This window comes from Psittacula echo, assembly GCF_963264785.1.
Source record: "Psittacula echo genome assembly, chromosome: 2".
NCBI lineage: Eukaryota > Metazoa > Chordata > Aves > Psittaciformes > Psittacidae > Psittacula > Psittacula echo.
Window position 1 is genome coordinate 23,610,753 of NC_137737.1, and position 25,592 is coordinate 23,636,344.

General features: G+C 39.3%; 2 protein-coding genes across 3 annotated transcripts in view; one reads left to right on the top strand and one right to left on the bottom strand.

Annotated features, from left to right (window-relative positions):
- CMC1 (C-X9-C motif containing 1) overlaps window positions 1-11,217 on the top strand; it is a 43,461-nt gene extending 32,244 nt beyond the window's left edge. For both annotated transcript variants that reach the window (XM_080611454.1, XM_080611455.1), the window contains exons 3-4: window positions 8,407-8,497; window positions 9,821-11,217. In XM_080611454.1, the coding sequence (XP_080467580.1) occupies window positions 8,407-8,497; window positions 9,821-9,935 (206 nt within the window). In that variant the 3' untranslated portion in view covers window positions 9,936-11,217. The remainder of the gene's footprint in view (window positions 1-8,406; window positions 8,498-9,820) is intronic.
- Window positions 11,218-13,603: 2,386 nt separating this feature from the next.
- The window catches only part of AZI2 (5-azacytidine induced 2), a 29,530-nt gene continuing 17,541 nt past the window's right edge, over window positions 13,604-25,592 (bottom strand). Inside the window, exons 5-8 of the mRNA XM_080611779.1 lie at window positions 24,107-24,255; window positions 21,232-21,293; window positions 17,806-17,921; window positions 13,604-15,926 (exon numbers count right to left, since the gene is read on the bottom strand). Coding sequence (XP_080467905.1) covers window positions 15,538-15,926; window positions 17,806-17,921; window positions 21,232-21,293; window positions 24,107-24,255 — 716 coding nt within the window. The 3' untranslated portion in view covers window positions 13,604-15,537. The remainder of the gene's footprint in view (window positions 15,927-17,805; window positions 17,922-21,231; window positions 21,294-24,106; window positions 24,256-25,592) is intronic.

The window sequence follows — 25,592 nt, forward strand, 5'->3', positions numbered from 1 at the left end:
ACGGCAGGATGACCATGAGCCAACACTGTGCCCTTGTGGCCAGGAAGGCCAATGGCATCCTGGGGTGTATTAGAAGGGGGGTGGTCAGTAGGTCGAGAGAGGTCCTCCTTCCCCTCTACTCGGCCCTGGTGAGACCGCATCTGGAATATTGTGTCCAGTTCTGGGCCCCTCAGTTCAAGCAGGACAGGGAACTGCTGGAGAGAGTCCAGCGCAGGGCGACAAAGATGATTAAGGGAGTGGAGCATCTCCCTTATGAGGAAAGGCTGAGGGAGCTGGGTCTCTATAGTTTGGAGAAGAGGAGACTGAGGGGTGACCTTATTAGTGTATATAAATATATAAAGGGTGAGTGTCACGAGGATGGAGCCAGGCTCTTCTCAGTGGCAAACAATGATAGGACAAGGGGTAATGGGCTCAAACTGGAACACAAGAGGTTCCACTTAAACTTGAGAAGAAACTTCTTCTCAGTGAGGGTGACGGAACACTGGAACAGGCTGCCCAGGGGGGTTGTGGAGTCTCCTTCTCTGGAGACATTCAAAACTCGCCTGGACACATTCCTGTGTAACCTTATCTAGGTGTTCCTGCTCTGGCAGGAGGATTGGACTAGATGATCTTTTGAGGTCCCTTCCAATCTCTAACATACTGTGATACTGTGATACATACAAAAAATGCTGACAAGTCTGGAAATCCAGGATGGGAGATCAGATCAGGTCAAGCTTGTGCCCTCCACACTAAAGCTAACAGATAAATATTCCTCTGCATCATCTATGCCAAAGCTCCGTTTGCTGTTGAAGTCCAAGTTCTGTCAAAAATCCGTGACTAATTGCATATTACTACAACTAATGCCTACCATAGCATTTCGTCAGGAAAGGACCATCTGATATTTTAAGGTGTACATTTTTTAAGAATCATCTTCCCCAGCTCTGGATTACTTGGGAAAACACTTCCCTAGTCAAAGAGAATTGTGTGCCTTCGGAATCTTTATCAGACTGAAAACAAAGATTAATCTTTCTAAGCCTCACCCCCCGAAAGTCACTTGTCTCAGATCTCGTGTGCAGTATGGATACAGAAACAGAAAATGAGGAGAGATGACCTGCCCCTGCCCAAGCAGCATAACTAAGAGCTGAGAAGCACCTTGAGGTTACATGTGTGTGTGTGTTTTTTCAGAAGTCTCTTTTTTAACTCTTAATTACTTTACTCTGCTCCATGATCCTGCCGGGCACCGAAGTGAGACTGACTGGCCTGTAGTTCCCTGGGTCTTCCTTTGTTTCCCTTTCTAAAAATGGAGGTTACATTTCCCCCTTTCCACTCAGCAGGAACTTTCCTGCATGTCTCAAATATGGTCATGGCTTGGCAACTTCATCCACCAGTTCCCTCAAGACCTCGGCAGGTCGCATGGACTTGTGCAATTTCAGTTTCCTTAAATGATCTCAAACCTGATGTTTTCCTGCAGTGGATAGTTTTGCATTCTTCCAGTCACTGCCTTTGCCTTATGTGGCTTGGGAAGTATGGCTGGAGCCATTGCTGGTGAAGACTGAGGCAAAAAAAGTCATTGAATACCTTGGCCTTCTCTATGTCTATGAGCAGCTGAGGAGCAACTTCTGTTTTGAACTAAGTGATCCTGAAGAATCTGTACATGCCTTACAGGAGTGTTCAGAACTGGTACGATACTGTAGTTTCTAAAAAAACCCAACAAACACCACAAATAAAAAAAAAACCATATATTTTCCTATAACTTTTGAAACCAAGTTTAAACAGGCCATTTATTTCCTATATTCATTTGAAAAGCCCCTTCTAAGCTGTAATGTCAGAAAATAAATGCTCTTGCCAGGTGTAAGCAGTTGATCAAACCCAGAGACATGTAATACCTATGCATTTTAGATTTGAAAACTTTGAAGACTTGCTTCCAAGTGGCATTTACAGAGCCAGTACCTGGATAGTTCTGAAACCAAAAACCAACCCCCAAACTTTTTTGACCTGTGCAGTGCCCTTCCTCCCCGCTGCTTTGGCCTATTCCACATCCAGCCGAGGGATACTTGGAGGCCAATTAATTTTTTAGCGGGATTTTGAAAACTTGCTAATGAAAAAGGCATCCATGGTATGACACAGATAACCACAACTGCAGTAGGTGGGACTTCAGCAGGACTTAAACTGAAGGGGCTGACAGATGCTGAGGAGATTCAGACTAGCATGTGCCTTTTTGGTATTGGGCTGGTTTTTATCTCTTTCTTCCTCTTCTCTTGAAGGCTTGTCAGATGAGACCCACTGTGCAAGGGTTTTGAGAGGCAGGTGAGAACTTTATGCTTCAAAGTATAAGCCAAGCTTATAGCTGGTAGGGGTTAGGAAGAAAATGTTCATCCATAATGTAGACTTTCTGGCACCTCTTTCTGAAGCAGCTATTACTTGCTTCTGAGAAAGATGGTACACAGGACGAACAGGTCCTTGGTCCCATTCAGTGTGTTAGTTTGTCATCTGTATACGTCCTCTAAAGCAAAGTGTTCAGATTTGTTTCTAGGATATAACTCATATTCTTTACCCCAAGGAAATGTGTTTATAGAAACAATTCTTGGGTTTTGTGGGTACATTCTTCCTCTGCAGATCACAGTTGTGCTATCTGGGCAAGGGGTAATGGCTTGAAACCTAAAAAGGGTAGATGTAGATTAGATATAAGGAAGAAATTCTTCACTGTAAGGGTCTGCTGTCCTGGTTTTCAGTGCTGAGTGCACCCTGGAAAAGGTTGCATAGGAGGAGAGATCTTTAACACAGTGAATACCCTTTCCTAAAATTCCTGGAATCGTCTCTCCTCAGTCCTGTGTTGTGTGGTATTGCATATTGATATCTGCCCCAGGACAGATACAAATGCCGCCAGTAGTATGTTGGAGCTACAGGAGCTGAAATGGAGCAGCGTTTTGGGGGTGGTGATGGGCAGGAAAAGGGAAAGTATATGATTATTTTATGTTATAGCAAATGAATACTTGTGGAGACAAAGTATTTGATCTGATAACAGAGGTTCACTTCAAAGAATCAAGGTTATTTTATGTCAATTTTCTCTTTGCCCTATATAAGATGCATTTAATTATTTCATGCTATCTCCCTCTATTCAAATTAATCTGTCTTATATATATTGTTGCTCAAATTAGAATAATTCTTTAATCAGCTGTTATGCATGCCATAGTAGACTAGAATAGGAAAGCTGTTCCTGGCGTACTGACTGTGCATGTATTTTATTTGTTATTGTAATTTAAAAGTAAAATCAGAAATATTGATTTCTACTTGACTGGAGAGATGATTTAGTTTGAATATCAGACTGATCTTAATCAGGTGAGAATTAATTGAGTTGGAGGTATTAGATATTCAGTGATGTTAACTGAACCATGAGCAATCTACAGAGAAGCTTTCTTTTGTACTGTGTTAGAAATATCAAATAGCTTGCGCTCTACAATGTAAAATAAGCTTTTCATGTGCACCCTACTACTTCCTCTGGCTCATTAAACGCACCAGTGATCTGTTCTGTGCATACTGAGTAACTGCGAAGTAACAAGCTAATAAATCACAATTTAATACCAAAATTAAAAGCGGAACAACTTCACCATCAAATGTTGCTCATAATGTTCTGTATCACTTTAATATTTGTATACATCTAACACATGTAGATCTAAAAATCTTGTCCTTGCTCACATTTTAAGGAGAACTGTTTCCTTCTCCTTCCACCATCACCCCCCAAGTCTCCAGTGTTACTGGGGCATCTTTTCTCCACCAAATGGCAGAGCTCAAGGAATTACCTAAATGTTGGACAGAATTATTTCCCTTTTTGTTTAAAGGCAAAAAGCCACCTCAGGAGTAGAGCACAAGCCTGGTCCGGATCATGATACAAGCTTTTTTTTTATTTTAAGAGTGTGATAGCAGTATCATAAGTGTTGAGAAAATATAAATGGTGAGATAACACCTCTGTAGGACTTTCTCTTAAGTAGTAAAATTGTAAAGTCTTTAAATAAACTGAAGCCAGACCTGAGAGGATCAATTTATCTTGATAATGGGGAATATTTCATTTGTTTTGTGTACAAGAACATCTGCAAAATAGATACATAATTATGATTGGTAAAGCTACAGTTCTAATATTATAATTGCACAGCACTTTGCAACAGGAATCAATATGAAAGTGCCAAGTATTGTTGTAATCTGAACCTGTAAAAAATGAACTTTCAGAAATAGTCTTTGTACTACCTACAGTTTCTACACTGAAAAGAATAACAAGGACCCCTTGGCACTGTTCTATCAACACAGTTCCTGTGCAGCTGGTTGTCGGTACCAAACACTTTTGTTCTTCTCTTGCTTTGCACATGGAGAGACCTTTGTGTTTGCAGAAAGAAATAGTGAAGTATCTAATATTTTTAAGTATTTAAAGTAAAAAAGAATTAGTTTTAAAAATCCCCTACAAACACAATCTGAGACCAGCCTACCTCTGCTTGGGGTGGAGGGAGGTTGTAGGCTGCGTAGTATTTTAAATATGGTGCCTTGGTTTTGTTGTCCACTGTTCGTAGGTTTCAGATGCTGAGGTTAGGAGTGTTAAATTTAACCTTGTCTTCTTTAGTGGCTTGGAAGAAAATCATTATCTTTATGCAGCAGAGCTGTGGCTCTGTGTTATGCCAGATGTTGGTTTGTCCCTTTGAGTCAAAGCCCTACAAGTTTTTATTTTCATCATATAAGAACAAATACTTCTTGAACCTATGACTGTGTTCTAAGATGAAAATGAGTAGTACCGTAGCTTTTTATTTTCTTATCTTTAAATTAAGAAGTGTATGTACCAGGACATCTGTTGGTGGACACCCTCCATACCATGCAACTTTGTTGTAACTAACTTTCTGATAATGTATTTGATCTTTTAAAGACTGATAATCAACACTTTAGTGTGCTGATTACTGCTTGCATAGGCAGGGGAATCATCTGTCCAGTCTTCATTCTGAGATAAATTAACTGCTGCCCAGTTTCACTTCAGTTTCCATCTGCTTCCCATATTGTCCTGTAGTAAAGTCATAAAACAGAGTTGAGGGAAAAGGCTATTAAAAACCCTAAAGAAAACATCCTTCTTAGATACTGATTATATTTCAGCAGAGATTTATGTAAAGATCTTGGTGAACAGTTCTTTACTGTGTCAACCTTCTAGCTATTTATCAAAGAAGCTCTAATAAGAGAGTGCTCTGTAACTTAAAGCAATTCTTAACCATCAAATATACTAATTAATAATCTGACATTCAAAAATAATTCTTGATACCTCTAACATGATTTCTATAATTCTGTGTCTGAACAGAATTATACAAAATCTCTGAGTAGGATTTTTATAAAAAATAATGATGCATTTCCAGACAGCTTCAGAAATAATTTTAGAAGGCTTTTAAAAGCTCTTTTTTCCCTTTTAAAAGCTCTTTCTGTGACCCTGCATGTGCCAGGATCTACAAAAGCAGCTGGGTTTCTCCATGTTCTCCATGTCCTGCTTTCTCAAGTATGTAAGTTGAGATGGAGAAACCCAGTGAAATACAGCTTTTGCATCCTGGCCCACTGGGGATCTGGAGGCGCCGAGGACCAAAGTGAGCAGCTTCCTAGAGCTGCTCAGGGCCCGAGGTGCTCCCTGCTGGAGTCAGTCCATGGAGGGGTCACTCGTCACTGACCTCAGCCACAAAGCTGTCACTGTCCCTGAAAATCATAGGAGCAAAGTGGTCTTCCCTCCATAGAAAGATCACTTACATATGCTTTATAAGTGAGAACTGGCAAAGCTGAACTGCTCTGTATTCGAATACAGTTGTTCAGCTTCTGTTCAGTTGAAAACAGACCTTGGTCTTGGCAAAGATACTGTCTGGCCATACGTACTTGGTTGATTTAGAGAAGGTACTAAAGAGCTAGCTTGCTTCAGCAGGTAGAATCTCTCTGTGTGGCTGTGAAAGTAAGGAGACTTAAAATGCTCAAAACTGTGCCCAAAACTTTTGGATTTGCCTTGCAACAGAAGCATGAAGCTTTATTTGAGAGAGAGGAATAAGATGAAACCTGGCCTCGAATCAGCAATGAACTGCTCAGTGAACTATTTCTGAGCTGCAGCCTTGAGAAGAGCCCTCTGCTCAGTGTGCATCCCCTTAGACACAGCCTGTGGCGTGGCGAGGAGCCTGTGGGGCTAACCTGTGTCAGATAGGATGTCACGAGAGAGGGGTCCGTGGCCAGTTTCCCTGGTAACTGGTAGGCACCTGCAGCTTGCTGACGCAGTACTGGATCTGGCCCTGTCTGTGCACAGAGCACTCAGTGATGGACATATGTGGCTGTCCTGGCAAAGCCTCATCAGGGTTCATTTTGTGAAGGATGAGGGGTTTTTTTTCCCCTTTCTAACAAGATGTTTTCACTCGTGTTGAGCTCTGTCCCTCCTTTTATTCAGCTTGTATTTGTAAATAGTGGGGATAACTTTGATTGTTTGTTTGAAACACTTCTTTCTGTTGTGTTAGTCTGCAGTGAGTTTGCAGACTGGCCTAAATTTACATCTGATTTCACTGATGCCTAAGGTTTTGTTTCATTAGCTTGCCGCTTGCAAGGAGAAAGAAGACAGTATATTAGTCATGGTCTTGTAAAGTCATGGAAAGCCATTTGCTAAAGATTGGAGGATGCACAAGATTTCTAAAAGGTGCATTCTGCTCTGAAAGAGCAGCTACTCTCTGTATCGTGTGGTGTATCATGAAGGAGGTTGGTTTGAGTGCTTGGGGGTTCCCGAGTGTTCCAATCACTGCTCAGAGCTGCTGAAGTGTTAAACTACAGTGGGGTTGTAATCAGATCCTCTGTATCTGCTCCTTTTGTGGTGTCTTGCTATGCACCCTGAATCTTTCTGCAGGTATTGCTTGAGAAAGAAATTAGTGATGATTGTAAAGATTACAGAGATAGAGATTAATTCTTGGTTTGAGATTATATCTGGAACTATTGTGCTCATTTTGTGAGACTGTTCTCCAAACCAGTAGTTCTAACACTCTGTGCTGCTCAGCAGTGAGATGGTTTTCATGAAAGGGTTGTAAGCAAGGCAGAGCCTAATTAAAAACAAACCAACATTCTCTAGAATGTTTCTGGTAAACATTTATAACTAAACCTGTCTTGTATTTCACTCCTTACATGACTGCCAGAGGGATTTTAAAGTGCTGGAAGAAAGAGGAGAGCAGGATAATCAGGTTTTGTGTGCTCATACGAGGATGCCCAGTATCCTTTAACCTGCTCCTATTCTTCCTCTCTGTTGTTAAGAGTCAGCAAGGTTAAAGCTAGAGAGCTGGAAGCAGTTTTACCACTTCAGGGCAGTGCTTGGCCACATACTGCAAGCGGGGCCTCCTGAAGCCATGGGATGTTTTCAATTGCAGTTTGGGTTTTGTTCTCCGGAAATTGTGCCTTAAACCAGTCAGACTGGTGAGCTAACGAGTGAGAGGGACCTCCTGCTGGTGTTTCTGACTTCACAGCTTCCTGAAGGGATGATTAGTACAATCCAGCACAGCACTTAAACAAGTGCCTGTAGAGAATAGAAATCAAACTGGTCACTATGCAAACCATGAGCGTTCAAAGGCTTCTGAGGTTTTCTCCAGGAAAAACAAAGGGCATTTTGAGAAATGTGATCAGAGGTATGATTTTTTATTAAAGATGCTGATGTAAGGACTTTCAGTGTCAACAGTCCAGGAAGGAACAGAAGAAATGTCAGATTCACCTTTAAAAGCCAAAGAAACATTTTGATAACCTAAAAACACATTTCTTGTATTTTTCAGAGTAAACTTCAACTAGCCAGAAGTATCCTCAAAGTGTGCATGTGGATTTGGATGACTTGAGGTCTAAAGCTAAAACACATACCAAACAAGATCCTGGAAACTTAAGTGGGGTTGTTAATGCATACCTTTGAGCACAGGCCACAGTGTATTCCCGACTGGTAATCAGCTGGTTAATTTAAACCCATTTTTTGCATACTGCAGTCATACATTTTCAGGTAGCCCATGGTGGTGTTAGGTGAGCTGCTGTGTCAAAGCACGTTTTAAGTGTTCCTGAGTAATGTTTGAAGGAGATAAGACATCAGTTCTTTGCACAGTTTTGCACGTATGTAACTTTGACTGCAGAAGGACACTTAAAACTGTCATCAACACTTTAGCAAATGCTACTTCTAGTTGTAAACTGTTTTAGCAAAATCCCAATACAGCCAAGGAGAAGCAGGTGACCCTCACCTAGGGGTTGTGTGTAGCTTCCTCCTTAGTGTGAGGAAGTGTGTGGATCACTTCCTCCTTAGTGTCTTACCAGTAGTGTCCAGGATACAAGAAGGTGGATTTTTATATAAAAGAGTACACACATAGGTGGAGTTCTTTACCAATGTCATTTTCTAACTTGGTGGGGTTTGGTTTTCTTTTTTTCCCCTAGCATTTACTAAGTGCTGTCAAGAAACTGGTTTTCTGATGGTGGTGAAGTGTCGGCGGGAGAACACAGCACTGAAAGACTGTCTGGTTGGCTAGTAAGTACCTCATGAGGTTTTGTTCTCTTTTATTGTTGTTGCCTGGCTTATACTGATCTAGAAATGAGTAGAAATCTTAAGTCTTACTCTGAAGGGTTATGTGGGATTAGTGACTTAAGTGTATTTTCTGAAGATTGTATCTTTGCTTCATTATAAACTGTGCAGGTCAGGGCCCTAACTGACGAAGTTGTATTGCCTTAATAAACCTGCCCTATGGCTATAAAGAGTTCTCTTGATTTAAATGGTGATGGGTGTGGATTTCCTTGATTTAAATGCTGACAGACACAGATTTTCAGCCCAGATGACACACAGCACTGTGCTGACTGTGCTGCATTACCTGTGTGCGATGTTTGTTTGGATTTTGCTTCTTGAACTCTTCTAAGGTTTAGTCACTGTCCTGAAAACGCCCTGCTGTTGTGAACAGCACTGGCAACAGCAGCAGGGAAATTGTTACTAGAGAGGGCAACTTGATGCTGCGATGGATTGAAATGTCTCTTTCCAGAGTCCTAATTTATCCCCAGTGCCAGCAGGCTGGCGTGTGAGATCCTTGAATTTCCCAGGGAGAGGGTTGGGGATTCTATGATTTTGACTGGGGGGAAAGAAGGGTCTTGGTTTGGGGTTTGGTGGAGTGTGTGTCCTGCCCTGTTAAACCAGATGTTAAGATTAAATGTCTTTGAACTAGTGACAGGTATCCTCAAGTGTTTGGGAATTGATGAAGAAACTCAGGCAGCCAGGCAAGAGTTCAGGCCTGACCGCAGTGAGAACTTAAGAGTTTATTCAGGTTTTAAAAACCAAAACAACATCACCCAACCAAAATACTACTGAAAAAAATGCTTAGTGCTTGGGTAACTCTAATTGAAATCAAAGCTGTGAGAAAAAAAATGAATTGACTTTAATGCTCAAGGAGCTACATGTCTACTGTTCAAGACACACACTTGAACCTGTTCCCAGTAGTTGCTCGGGTGCATAACAAATGTCAGTGTTCTGCAGCAGATTAATGTGCTGCAGAAGGTAAATGCAAGTAATAAATTACTTCCCTGAACTGAAATGCCAATTGTCTTCCCCTTTTTCTACCTTTCCTCTTCATGGCTTCACTGTAGAGGCTTAAAAAGGATTATGCCTCGAGAGAGAATGCAGTATCTCAGTATTTAGAGTTTACAAAGGTAACCTTAACGTCTAGGTGCTTAATAAAAAAGGTATTTTATCACTGAAGTCAGGCCAGTTTCCTTTGGGTGTGAGAGGGAGATCAGTTCCAAGTGTTATTCGTACAGTATCTGTTCCATATTCCAAGATGAAAACCAGCATTATGTATTTGTCTTGTAGCTATTCTGATCCATTATTCTATGAAGAATGCAAAACAGAGTATTTGAAGCAGAGAGAAGAATACAGAGCAACTGGCATTAAGAAAAAAAGACAGAAGGTCACTTCAAATGTGTAGTTAAAACTAAAAAATTAACATTTCAAATTTTATATCCAACTTTTATTTAAAAGGGACTTAAGTCATCTGTACCCTCTGTGTGGAATTCAACTGAAATACACAAAATGAGATAAATGGAGAATAAAGTGATCTTTGAGCTTAAAGGTCAATATTTTAATTCCCTGTAATGAAATCCTTAAGGCAAGCTGTCCCAGCTTGCAGGGGAACTTGCAGCACTCTGTTCGTCTGCCTGGACTTGAGGCTTTGTTACTCATTTACAAATGTCTTTTGGGAATTTGAAGCCTGTGTTTAGTTCTGTGTGGCCAGCTATGCCACAGCAAAACCTCAGGGTGAATAACTGAAGTTGTATTAACTGATCAGTAATTGGGTTATGCATTAAAATTGGTCTGTTTGTCATCTGAAGCTGAGGGTGTATGAGAATGCTCTTACTAGAAGAGAATGGTGGCAAACGCAGAAAAGCCTCTTGTACCAATTTGATTCATCTTTTTCATGAAAATTGTGAATCATACAAGAACCTGCCAGCACTTTTTCCTACAGTGTGACTCATTTTTAAGACCACTGTGTCAGAAGAGCTGCCTGTCCTGTGCCCATGTGCAGCCCAGAATGGCTGTTGTGACACTAGAGGGAAAAGTCTTCCTGACCTAAACCTCCTCCAGGAAGGGAGAAGGCAAATCACCGAGAGCAGCATCTTCCCCTGCTTTCCTCTTTCACAATGAAGATAATTGTTTAAGTTTCCACACTTCAGGAGTGGGCAAGTGGCCACATTTGCAAAACTGTTATGGGTGGAGGTGAGTAAGCAACTAACCTGAGTGTGTAAGATGCAGGTTGCTTCTTGCAGAAACTCAATAGGGACTTAAAAGTCTCTATAAATAGGGACTTGTGTAACAAAGGATCTTCTGTATACTGGTACTTGAAGCTGCTGAATTGTAGAACTCTCAAATGCATAAATGGCTTCACTAGAAATAGTCTCCAAAACTTTTTATTATTTATATTATCAGCACTGATAAGCTCTGAAGTTGCATGTGCTGAATTATGGTGTCAGCCCTTCATTTCTCTTTATCTACACTGTGTAAGGAAGAACCGGGTTATTGCAGCTTCTCCTGTGTGTACTGTGGTACACACAGAGCTGGACTTTGCTCCTGGATCTGGCATCAGCTTCTCTGTAACAAACTCCTGGCCTTAATGCAATGTTTCCTAGTTTCAAATTCCTCACTTCACACCTTTCACTTCCTTAATGTCTTGTGCTGTATCCTGTATTTTAATTGCGTTTACATCTTCTATTTAAAGCTCAAATGAAAGAATGAGTACTGTGAGGTGACAAACTCGTACTAGTAAATTGCTTTCAGTTTTGTTTTTGTCCTGGCTGCAACCTCTCCTTCCTACTGGGGTTAACAGGAACCAGCCCTAGATTCGAGTCAATGTAAGAAAAATCAGGAGCAAGGTCTTACAACTGTAAGAGTGATCTGACTCCCAGCAGTCTTGCAGGGTGTGTGTCTCAGATTTTGCAGCACAGAAACCCACTCTGCCTCATATTTAGTACAGCCATACTCCGCCTCAAGTAATTCCTGTGATCTCTGTTTACTTTGCTGGTCTAAAAATGGTCAAATACAGTTGAAATATAAGTGTTCCATCTAGCTAGAAGTCAGTAGCAATAAACATCTGGTTATTTCTTTCATACTTCTCCCCTGTATCAAACGTCTATACCCGAACACTTGCATTTTCCCGCTTTATTACTGTATCTTGATGTTTGAACCACGTTGTCTCTTCCAGCTTAAGACATAATGAAAGGAATTGTGATGGACACTGACCTCAGTTCACATCACATTTAATACAGCAGATTTTTGTTTAAGTAAGTGGTTCAAATGCAACTCTGTTAAAATTAGGGTTTAGCGTTAGTGCCAGTAATAGAACAGAATACTTTTTTTCCACTGTCTTATGTTCATACAATTGCAAGTAGCTCACTGCTCCACCTAAAGAAAGGGGCAAAAGCCCAACCCCTAAAAAATAACCTCAACAATACCAAAAAACAACTGAAGAAACCCAAACTCCACATGCCTTTTGTATCCGAACTACACAAAGCGAGAGGGAAACCCCTTACTGCTCCGTGCACAGTGTTCTTTCCAGGGCTGCGCTGAAGATCAGAGGAGAATGCAGGTGAGTCAATCAGGTACTGGCACTTTTCACTCTTCCTTCACCAGGTCAGAACATCAGTATTAACACCCGTGTTTGAGCACGGGAATCTCAAAGTCTGCTGCAAGTTGACTTTGAAATAACATTAAATCTGCTTCACATCACTAGTGTAGTTCATATTGTACTGACGTGGACCTGTGTTACGTCACTTGGTGTTGTCTTACTGTAACTCCAACTGTGTGTATCACATTGCTGTCCTCTTTTTCCAGCTGAAAAAATTTGACGGCACATCACAGCTAATTTTGGAGTTTGCTTTTTCAGTACGCTTAGTTCACAGAAACTCATCAGTTGTAAACCTGCAAAACCAGCAGGGACACTGAAAACAATGAGATTTTTTAAATATTTTGAATGAACCAAACAGTGGAAGTTTACATACAAGTTATTAGGTTAGTCCAACTCACCAAATATGTATTCATCAGCTCACTATATGCTCACTTAAACGTATAAAGCAACAGTTCCCTCTTGCCCCAAAAGCTGTATTCCCATTTTCTGTTAAATGGAATTTAACTGATGGTGCTTTCTCAAATTAAGGATTGTCAGATCAGTGCAGGGGGAAGTTTTAAACTGTTTTGCATTCAAGTTAATGGATTGTGGGCATCATTTAATGTATTTGAGGAGTTTGGTCTGTCCTTTATGCAATTTCATATGTTTATATAACAAATGCACGTGTGCACACACAAACCACCAGAACTCCTTTACTACAGCTACTTCTGCATGTAATCTGCTGTCATTGTGATGAAAAGATTTCACTTCTGAAAATGAAAAGAGCCGTGTAAGCCACTAGTGGCATGGATTTTAATGACTTTTCCATCTTGAGTCAGAATTTGATTGTATGCTTCAGCCCAACAGATGCTTCAGCAGCCAGCTAGCTCCCAAGTGACCTCAAACCTGGGGACTTCCTTTTCAAATGTTACAGCCTGGCCACAGCAGTGAGTGATTGGATTGGAAATGCTGCCTACAGCAAGCTCACCATCAGCCTGCACTCCTCGCTCTGGCAGCAACACTTCTGAAGTCCCTTCTCAGCAAACATTACTGCTCCCTCCTCCATCACAGGAAGCAGCACAGAAGATAAACCAAGTCAAAGGCAAAACATATTCTCAGACACTGCGCATAGAAGCTTAAAATGGAGTTTCCTCATCACACAGGCTGACCAGGAACCTTTAGACACAAGCAGTCAAACCATAGGCACACGCTGTAGCTTAAGGTAACTAAAGTCCTTCAGCTTTCAACATCCAACTTTTCCCAGAATAGACTGAAGCAGTCTACAGGGGATGTTTGGGTTTTTTTTTCCTGAATGGAAGAGGATGAACCTCAAATGTAATTGCTTGTATTTGGAATGACATTTACACACAATCAAGAAACTAAAACTGAGTAAAAACTGTTGGGTCAGGTATGGAAAGGAGATTTGGAGTGAAACCAATTTCAAAAAAAAATAAATTTATTTCAAATCTTACACAGTAGAATTCCTTCATTGCACAAATCAAAGTATTAATCAGTCATGTTGATGGCTGTTGGATAACACGTAATAAAACTTCTCTGTAATATTGAGGTGGGGAACCCCAAAAGTAAGCGACATGAGAACTAGATACCTTATAGCTTTATGCAGCCATATGAAAAATGGTTTCTGCTGCTTTGTTATTACACAGGTAGTTGGTTCTATGAGCTCAAGCCTAGTGACTTGGATTTGTTTTATGCATATTGGGTTTTGTTCTATTACTTTCCAAGAGATTGTACTCCCCTGAGTCAGTTGTGTTCATTGGTCAGAATAAATTCCAGCATGACACCATTTCCATTAATCACAGACAAGCCAGTAGACATGAGCAAGATAATAGAAAGATAAAAACAATATCTGGTGAATAGGAAACATGATTTATGTATGCTGCACACTAATATAGTAGAAGGTACCTGGAAGGCATTTTTTCAACTTTGAGAGACAAACTGGAAGAGGAAAAGATGATGGGCTTCATATGAAGTACTTAGTTCACGGGGAAGAAAGCATCTGGAACCACACAGGTCATGTAGCACCTCAGTGACACTTTTACAGCCCATCATTACTATGGCTGTGCTGCAGCTGTAGCTTCCCTGTGCATCTGCAAGCAATTTAAAGATAATTTGCTACTAAACAGCTGTGACATTAATTTTTATTACACTGATCTTAAACTGGACCTGTGAGGTTGAATACTTCACCCAGCCAACCACAGATCTGTAAATAACACACTGAGCATGAACTATCTTCTGCCCAATACAAGCTCAGCATCATGGATCTAATACAAATGCATTGAGCAGTCAAGACATTTCACTTAACCATGCTGCAATAAGCCAGATACTAAGCAGAACAGGTTTCTTTTTTAAAAGAGACATAAATTCTATTTGCCTAAAAATAGCTACTGGCTTCAGGAGGAGAAAAAGAACATCAGTACTTAGACACCCATAATGTCTAAGCAGGCGGTTTCAATTCATGTAACTCTAGATCTCAGTGGCATACTAAAGATGATACCACAAAAATACTTAATGTGTATTTCAACAACACTGCAACACCTACTCTCATTAAATTAAGGCTTTGTTTCTTAATAAAAACCAAGTTAGTAGCCTTCACCACCATATAAAGTTGTGGTTCCAGTGCTGTGTAAAGGAGGCACGATAAGGATGGCTGCACCACAAACAAGGTGGTTCTGTGGCAGGCACCGGGTGTGCAGAATTAGTCACCTTCCTACAGCCCAAACAGAGGGATATGGGCTAAACAGCAGGAGTCAGTGTGCAGGAGCGCTACTTACAATCCTTTGTAATTCACAATAAAGCCCCAAATGGTGCAGTGTAAACAGAACAGCCTAGGAGTGGTTTTAATCTTGTCACTGATATAAATCAAGATGTTGAAGAAGAAAATCTCACCTTTCTTGGTCAAAAATTACACAAAAATGCATTTCTAAACCAGAGAAAACAGGAAGTGAATTGAAAGGAAGGAGGGAGAGAAAATCCAATTCTCATTTTATATCTTACTCTGGAAAATAAAACCACTGTCAAAAAATCAGCTCAGAGCTGCCATAAGATTAACATAGGATACCAAATATTTTCTTGATGACATACAAATAGCAAACAAATACAGAACTGGATTATTCTGTTTTATTCCAAGAACTCACTTCTCAGCATCATCTTTTGCAAATATATGCCATTTGCAAGTACAAGACTATCCAAGCCCCACAGTCGTTCTCTATTTACATTATGCCAGCACAGCTTTAACTTCAAGGAACTTGTTCCTGATTTACAGCAGAGGAAGACAAGGCTTTCTGTTTCAGAACTAGAACTAAAAATAAAGACCATTTCAGGCAGTTTGTTTTCCCCCTTTAAAAGTTCAAGTGTTAAGGTGCCTGTTCAGAACCATTCTAAAAATGCCTTGGTTCATTCTAAAACTTCTTTAACTCTTGTGCAGACAGTTTTGATTACACTGATCCAGGTAATCTGCTGGACAGTTTAGCAAAGTTGATCTATTTTTCATTTCCCAAAACACATTCTCATTAGGCTTTGGAGGACTTGGGAATACCCAGGAATTATCTTCCAGAGAGCTCTTTCCATACGAATGGTGTTCCTGAAATGTTTTGCCATCCATTGGAATGGGTCTCTCATCTGTCCATGCTTGTAGAATCACCCGTTCAGGTGGGATTTGTCCATCTCTTGGCAGAGGGGGAGACACAGGGTTGCAGACTACTTGATCATTCAGTGAGAGTTTTTTATAGACCACCCCCGATGTCAAATTCAGCTTTGAAATGTTCAAGTCAACACATTGCACTGGTGCAGTAGAGGCAGCTGAAGAGAAAAGGATAAAATAGTATTTTAAAATGATATTATCTAATGCATTTTTCATCCTCTCCAAATGTGCTGCAGTACAGCAGAGATGTCAGGGTTTTCAAGCTATGTATTTTCAGACCATATTCAGTAACTACTTAAAGTACAACCCTTTAGAAGTTCAAGAAAAATGGAATTCACTGAAAATGGATTGAAAATATAAAAAATGGCAGAGGCACATTTGTTGAAAATGCCTCCATACATAAATGACAGCTAAGCAGAATCTGCATGTTAATTGTACTGTTAATGTCACACACAGCAATTCATACATTTGCTCTGCAGACTTAACGGTCCTCTGACAGTAGCAACTATTTGTGTATGGTAAAATAGATAGTACTACAGATACAAGAAGTGGACTTTTAAAGTCAATTCTACCCATATTTGGCATAAGCCAAGATTTTTCTATAAGCACAGATATGTCTGCATTGCATTCATTAAGTGTGGCTGATGAGCAAGGTAAACAGAAAAACTAAATCCTGTTTTCATTTCTACCAGACCTGCCCACTCTTACATACTTGTGAAAAATCACAAAGAAAGCCTACAGAGCAAAAAGCCAAAACTCCACTGTTTCCCAATCAATCAATAATGCCTTTTATAGCTGTGGATGTAACTGCATTAGCAACTGCAGAAAATCAGACCGTTGACCAAGCAGGACAAGAGAAAAATCAGTACTTGGCAGTGGCAAGACAGACAACTCCCAGTTAAAAATAAAGACAGAAAAACACTCTGTGATCACATCAAACCTTGACAGGCTTAAGGATTAAAACCTCATTCAGTTCCCAGTTTCTCTGCTAAAGTTATTTGACAAATGCGTCTTGGAACTGCAGGAACACACACTCACCTGGGGACAATATGACCGAGTCTACAAAATGTGTTGATAGTTTATCAGCCAAGTACCAGGGAGTGATCATTAGTCACTGCTGGCCACAAAGGCAGTGATTCACCTGGAGGTGAATCCCATCATTACCTCACCTAGTCAAAGCTGGTTAGAAACAAAATGTCTTGATCTTGCAATGGAAGGGGGCATCAGAGACTGTCACTAATGTACTGTAACCAAGTTCACCATCTTTCTACAGTGAGCATAAAACAAAGGAAACAAACACTGCAATAAACAGACTGACAGTCTGGCCCCACCAGAGTAAGAACACTCTCTCATAAAGCATTTGGCTTGAGAGAAAACATAGGTATGAAATAGAAGGAACCATCTGATGAACTGCTTACAGCAATTATACATACTTTATGTGGAAATTATTTTCCCCTTAATTATTTGCAATGTAGCAGCAGAAATAAGGCAGGTTTGTAGCCTCAGTATTTTGACACTAGAAAATGTCATTTTTCATAGCATTTTGCTAGAAAAGGGAGCTTTTGTGAACACCAACATAAAGAAATATCCAACTAGGGAATTTCAGTCTATTAAAGCCTGATTTAAAAATATTGCCAAATTAATACTTTATATATTCTATACTAGGAAAATAAGACTATGTTTGCAAAAAGATTTTTTCCACCTTAATATAAAGTAGTTGTGGTAAAAGGTCAAATACAAGTAAACTTAACACCTCAGCCTTGTGCACATAAGCAACACTTGACTGAGAAAAAAGCCACAAGGGGAACAGAATACAGTACTGAAGAAAAAACACATCAGCAACACCTTTATGTGTGAAGTTGACCAGTATGAGACAGAAGCAAAAGCAGAAAATGGGTAGGCTGGAACCATAATACAGTCTAGCTTATCAACTTCAATTGATCAAAGTCTGATAAGATATGATAGCTGGTTTCTTTTAAAAATGGTACAGCCTGAATCAATGGTCTGTAAGGTCTGTGACTGCAAACACTGACTTGCCTTTCTTGGTTGCTGCTGGGTTTGTTTTCAGTGTTCGTAGGACCTCAGCTTGCACATCAGCCACTAGGCGCAAATTGGACATTTCTCTCTTCAGTTCCCAATATGCTTGTTGCACGCTTTCAAAACAAACATTTGTAAGAAGTTAAGTAACTGCCACCTCTAAAATGCCCTCATGCCTATTAACAGCATGTTATTAATGCTTATCCAGCATTAACTGTTAATGATTTTGCCAGACATACACTGCAGATTTTGCTAGAGTACCATAATTCAAAGTTAACAGAGCAGTACTGATGATCTTCATAAATGGAGGGATGACTGTTGCATATTACAATATATAATGTATTAACATACTAGATTATAATAATAATTTCCAGTTCCCCAATATGATGCAGATTTGCCAATTGCACTATAGGAAACTACTAGTTTTATGGAAGACAGTTAATCTCAAAGGAACACTTTAAAAAAATACATTAAATGGACACTAGCCTACAACCAAGGTAGAGTATTAACTGTGAATAGCTTCTGATAAATGACTGCACATGCCGCCACGTGTTATGTTCCTAGGAATGCTAACTGATCACAGTTGTAAGTATTGAATCAAAATCAGTATTTGGGACTTTACACCACTCACTTTGTTCAGTGAATTCACACAAGATACCCAAGATCCAAACTGAGCACCCATACACAGACCAAGCTAAAATACAGAACATACTGTTTCAGATTTGAGTCCTCTAATTTATATTAATACACTGCCCTGGCAGACAGTATGAAAAATAAGGACCCACTTCATTCTCCAGTAAGACACCATAATGTGAGAAACATACTTAGCAGCACTGTTCCAACACTGAAGTTTCAGGTTAATAGCTGGTAAAAAGAAATCATAAACAAAAAAAAAAAATCAAAGAGCCATCACCACATGCTTCTTGGTAAAACTTCAAGCAAAGGCTCACCAACCACCACATTTATTTTGACTAATAATTAACCTAGTGTTCAAAGACATAAGGATGCAGTTACTTAAACATGAAATGAATGATTTAATGGTTTTTTTAAATGCTTAACAATCTATCAAAACACCTTTATTGATGACAAGTATCATGGGTGAGGGCTTTCAGAGTATTTCTTTCTTCCTCACTATATTCACCTAAAAGACATTTATTTGAAAACAGTTCAGGATCTCAAGCTAGTGTTGAGATGACTAAGAACTATTTCAGGCCATATATCAACTTTAGTTTCAAACATGCATATATACAGATTTCTGTCCCTCTAAAATAGCAATCTAGGATCACTCCTGCATGAGATTCATCAGACATGGATGTGTTCAAAGGAATCTGAGAAACAGCTATGGTTCTTTTCTGCAAGTAAACACTAGGCGAGTTCTCTTAAACCAAAGAAATTAAACTTTCTTCTACGCACAGATGTATTTCCCCAGAATGCAAACATTCAGATTCAAGAACTCTGTTAAAGAACAGAGGAAATTGACAGGAATCGGCAATTCTGATAGACAAAGTTAAAATATTCAGAACTGATACTTCCAGAAGTTCAGCCAAACCTGTGGCTTCTTTACTGAAGAATACATGAGACAATGTTTCAATTAAGTTGATGTGGCAATCCTGCTTCATTTATTCATGTGGTTTGGTCTCCAAAATAAGATCAAACAAACTTGAGTTACATCAAAACAGGTCCGATATTTAATACAGAAGTGTTAAATGGAAGCACAGCTCAGTATCTGCCACCAACCAGAAGGAAAGTGCTAGTTAAGTTTTGTGACATGTCCTTAATGCTATTTAAAAGTATCCTGCAAAGGGACGCGGGTACCAGAATTCCACTTAAATCACACATAACATTTTAATTGGTTTTATGGATAGTGAAATAGAACCCCATTGCAAAGCCTAGGTTTCCAGGAATTTGCAACTGAAAACCAAGGATTCCACATGCCTGGAAGTTTATCCTGTACTGCCTTCTAACATACAGTATAAACCTGGAATATGATAGCCTATCTACAGAAAGTAGATTTGCAGACCAAGAATTTAAAGTCAGATTTGCAGGCTGCTAACAAATGTGAAATAGTATCTTTCCAGAAAGTTAACTAACTGCAAATGCCTCCATCTCCCATGAACAGCAGGATTGCTTGCTACAACAAATGTCTTGCATAGGAGGTTTTTCAAGTATTTTCCCACAGATTTTGGATGTGCTTACACATTCAGTACACATTAGACAATCATTATTTATGTCTTATTACAAAAAACACTGTACTGTATGTATGCTAATTCAAATGGCTGCCACCTGAATGTCACTTTGTGGAATAAATCTGCTCTGGAAGATCAAAGAGGTAATTGCTATACCTCGAGATAACACCTTTTTCCAGGCGTGTAAGACTGCCTGTGAAGCTGCAGCAGAAACCACAAGTGTTTGCGAGCTCACTAGCCACTCAAGGTGAAATGTGAAAGTGTAATTTGGCTACAGTGGATACAATATTATCATCATTACACCAAAAAACATATGTAAAAAAAGACCTCTACTGTTCCCTTGTCAGTGGCTTATTTCCTCTCCAATCTAATACCCAAGTAAGCAACAAGGTATTGCGCTAAACAATCTGTCATTATGAAGGACTACTCTTCCCTCTCGTGGAAACTCGTGTAAGTACACAAACAGGCACAGCTGGGTGTAGGACATGTAGTCAGTATTTAATTTCTGCAGGACAGAATATTGGGGAACTTTTGTGCATCCAGGAATTGTTCTTTTGCATCCAAAATTAAAGGACATGCCTACTTTTAATATGACACACATACTCAAGAAAAGATAATACAGGAGTTCATATCCTAAGCACAGTTATAACTTGAATGGCTGCAAAATGAGAACAAATGCTTTCTAGTATTTTAGAATTTTTCTGGAAATTGCTATTTCTTTTTGCGTAGACCACATAATGGCTGCTCTCTCTCTCTCTCTCTCTATATATATATATAAAATCCTTTAAAATGTCTTGTAGTAGAAATATTATTGCACTGCACTAAGTAAGACTGTACTTTCCAACTCCTGAGTAAGAGATTTGAAGCCATCACCTACACAAACACAGAAACTGCTCCATATGCAGAATGAAGGTATTCTGCAGCTGGGATGAGACTTGGAAATTTATTTACACCTCCTCAAGTCAACTAATTATTAAAAGGCTGGGGTTTAAATCCAAGATAATGTAACTTCCATTTCTGTACAAGCTGAAGATGTGTTTTCTTATCATTGTCATGTGCCGAACTACCAACATAACAAACAAAAGAAATTTACAGTGATCTTGCTAAATCAGTATGCCTAGACTTGAAATTACATTATGTAATTTGAAATAACACATTTGAACAGGCTGCATGAATATTTATCTATTCAAATAACTGTCCCTCAGTGAACTAAAACATGAAAGCCACTTAATTTTCATACCTTTGGATATCTTGCCTTTGAAGGACATCTCCATTTAATGGACTTTCACTTTGGGCCTGGTCCTGTATAACAGAGTGCAGGGAAGACAGAGACAGAATGAATATATGATTTTAGACCTTCTATCAGCAAATACTGCAGTGAAACAAGTTTGCTGATACTGAAATTCAAAACAGACTTCATTGCTGTGGTTTTCAAAATGGACATTAAGACTTCTACTAAGAATTCAGCTTAAAAATGCTTAAAACTAACTACTTAAATAGAAGTGTTGCACAGCCACTATACTCACTCACCATATTCAACCATACTCACTCTACTTTTTAAACAGCTGAGCTGTTGGAATTTGTGATTCTTTGAAAATCAAGAATGAAGAAAGGCTTTTGACTTCCATTAAAAAAAGAGAGTAATCAATCTTCTCTTGTTCTTTCCCTGCCCATTAATTTAATCATTAAATTAAACCAAACTGTTTCAGTATAGATTTGCTTCTACAAGTTACTTTTATGACAGAACATAATTTATCCCTTGAGTCTGAAAAGCTGCTTTAAAATGGTGCATACAAGCAGCCTCACTGAAGTTAACAGGACAGTTTAACAGATCAAACACTGGGCTCGCTTTGTTAGTCATGTTTCTGTTACATACTCACCTGTGATAAGTTCCCATTCATATCCCTTTTCATTCGCCCTTCCTGCTACTGTTCCATTCAGCCAAAGCTGTTATGAATTTGACACTTCTTACTGTGACTTCATGATAGCCTATATGCATTTCAAGCAACTTGTCAATACAATATACACACTGCATCAACTGTAACGCAAAACCTGAATATCTAACAACAGGAAATATACTTGCCTCAGGTAGAAAATATCTGAAAATGCTAACTGATGCAATTAAAGCCAGCAGTAATGAAAATATGAGCTGGGTTTGAAACAATGCTGACTTGTCATTCCCATGGATCACATATCCCTGTATTGCACCTGACAGTTCTTCCCCATCCTGAAGCTTTTCTCATCACCAGCCATGAAAGATTCAATTTCATAGTTAAAAAAAGGCACTATATACTTTTTAATTTCCTGTATTAAACAGTTACCACGATCAAAAAGAAATGGTATTTAAAAAAAAAATAAATAAGGTCTATGGGGGGAAGCTATTCCTTACATTTGTTCTTTGTAACAAAAGCTGCTGGCATAAGCATTATTTAAACAGCATCAAGTCTAGTATTCCTTACAACGGCTATGTTAGTCTGTTCTTTCCAGAAACATTCACTCTCACAATGCAATCTGCAATCATCAATTATTTATATAGCTGTTACTCTAGTCTGTAGAGCTACTGAAGACCCCAGAACTGCATACAAGTTATAGTATGCCTTCAGAGTTTACAAGTTATTGAAAACACCTAAAGGAATTCTAGATACAAGTGAAAACAAACCCAACAGTAACAGAAGTTCACAGAACACCTCACATGCCTTTCTGGTAATGTGCTTTATCTCCTCCTAGTGGAAAAACACAGACTAAACCTTGCATTAGGCAATCGATGCACATAAACCTGTCCACAAAAGCTAGGAGAGTGGCTTCACAGCAGCACATCAGTGCAGATGCATCCAGTGCTGATACCCCAACAACACAACTGTATATGCTGCTAGGGAAGCAGGGGAGAAGGACTTGAGGCTAGGCCTAGTCTGATCCCTGAAAGCCCAGGAGAGGTTCAGGTGCATCTTAGTCTCATCCTAAAGGGATCCAGTTCCTATATTCCAGACTGCTCCGTGATGCAAGGCACAGAAGGCAGCAGTGATTAGGATACTTGAGAAGCACATTTCTGTAATAATGTAAATGTGCCCAAAAGAAAATGCACCAAAGAAACATTCCAAAATTAAAACAAATCCTGTTTGCAGGCAGATAATGGCCATGAATGATGGATTCTATTTGTGAGTCTTACATACCTTGAAAATTGACTCACTCAAACACATGTGAATCAAGATTAGAAAATCGTAATTGTGTAATGACCAAAAGGAACCTTTTTTGAAGTCTGCCACTTCAAACAGTAACAGTTCTATCTTTCAAATTTATTGTGTAACTTCAATGTGACTGCAGACTCCTGAAGACTGTCACTGCATCTTTCATCAAAGTAAGATGTAAAGCAGTAAGCATGCAGCAGACTTTAACCTAATATATTTTATTACTGGTAAACTATCTTAATTTTACTTTTGAGATCCTAGTAACATCTGCATTACACAACGAGTCCCTCAAAATGCTTGCCCCAGAAATGGCAGGGAAGTGCACCAAAAGTGGTACTTCCCTGATAAGCTTCATGCTACTACTCTAAAAAAAAAAAAAAAAAGTGCTACAGCTGCTTCAACAAACTTCATGATATCTCTTAACATAAGCACTGTGTTGACTTTGTTGTCTGGTTTTGCCCGGACTTTCTGAGTAGTCCAGCCCAAGGCAGATGCTAACACAGAATAACTTTGCTGTGAACGGCTGCTTACAAGAAATCATAAAGCTTTATTTTCTGTTGTTACATGGCAATGGCTGGCAAATCTCACCGATGTAGAATTACAGGATATTTCGAGTTGGAAGAGACCCAGAAGGGTCATTGAGTTCAACTCCCTGCTCGCTGCAGGACTATCTAAAAACCTAATGATTAAGAGCATTGTCCAGACACTCCCTAAATCCTGACAGACTTGTGCCATGACCACTTCCCTGGGCAGCCTGTTACTATTTCCAAGAAACAAGACAGCCTATGAGGATATTTAAGGTTAATTTTACTAAGATGTTTACCTTTCACTCAGATACATACTTTATTCGCTGTTTGCCCTTTATTTTGCTTGAGCATGAGATTTAAAATAATCTAGTAATACAAAAAAAATCCTTAAAAAATAAGGTACCTTCTCCTTGGATTTTTGCAACTCCTTTCTGAGACTATTGTACTCTTGCTTGAGCTTTTCTAGATCCTGTTCCAGACTATGCACTTTCAAGTCACTGTTCAGCTTCTCTATTTCCCAGTTGGACTGAGTACAATTCAGATTTTTCATCACTGTAAAGAAGACAAACAAGACAATCAGATTTCAGTCTCAGTTCAAGGAATGTAACTCACTATGTACCAACCAACCAGCCCCTCCCCTACAAAAACATCATCTTGTACATTCTGAAGAAATTGCAGTCTGTCCAACAGGAGAACTGGTAAAGTTGTTGGCAGAGAAGTGGTCTATTTTCTGAGTTTAAAGTATGAAGCCCTACTTTACAGGAATGTGCTGGAGACTTTACATAAAGAAAAAGGAAGTAACAGCGTAAAAATGCACTAGTAATACAAAAATCAGTTAATGGCAAGCACACGATATAGACACCAACTCACGTACTTCCTACATGCTTTGAAAACAACCCTATTCCTCTTCAGATTTATATTGTAACATAATTTACTGTAAGTTTTCTGCAAGTTTAGTATTAAGAAGTTTAAAAGACAGCAACTAAAGATAAGCCAAAACAAAAGGGTAAAGCCTAGAAGTTATATACATCTTATTAGAAGAAATTCACATGGTCACTTGTAAGAAAAGACCTAAGACGATCCTAGCATCAAATCAGTAGTAGGGCATTAGATGACACGAAAAGGAAGCACATGACAGGAAGAAAATCCCTGAGTCTGCAACCACACGGTACTGTCCCAGATTTAACAGTTTAAACAAGCTTAAACTTCACTGATTATTTTTTTAACAAGGTATTTGGAGCCCACTTAGGAATAAAACTGATTACTAGCTAAGGCTTGCAATCACCACATTTTCAGACCTCTCTTTATAAACTCTGCACTTCTCACCTCCTTAAAACAGTGAAGTCCTCACCAATGACAACTACTACTACTATTACTACACACAGTTTGTTCTTCAAGATTTAAAAACTTGTGCAACTGAAACAGTGCATTACATATGCAAGGTCCTCTTGGAAAGATATCCAATTCAAGCACAGAATACTTACAAGTGCCTTTCAAATGACTACATTTGTACAGCATCTGAAGTACAGTCCATATCTCTATATAGATGTCTTTCTTGTTCTCCTTTCTTGAACTATATTAATATGGAATTTTTTCTTCCATAGTGTTTTATTTTACGTACCCATCATCTGCACAGCACCCTAAAACAGAAGTAACAGAAGCTGGATATGGGCTTCTGGAATTGCAAGGTTTAAACTCTGTCGGCCACAAAGTCTCGCTCGCTCACTCCCCGGCCCCCCCACTCCCGGAGGGAGGGGGAGGAGAATCGGAAGAATTTAACTCCCACGGGTTGAGATAAGAACAGTCCAGTAACTAAGGTATAACACACATCACTACTGCTACCACCAATAATAATAATGATCAGGGAAATAACAAGGGAAGAGAATACA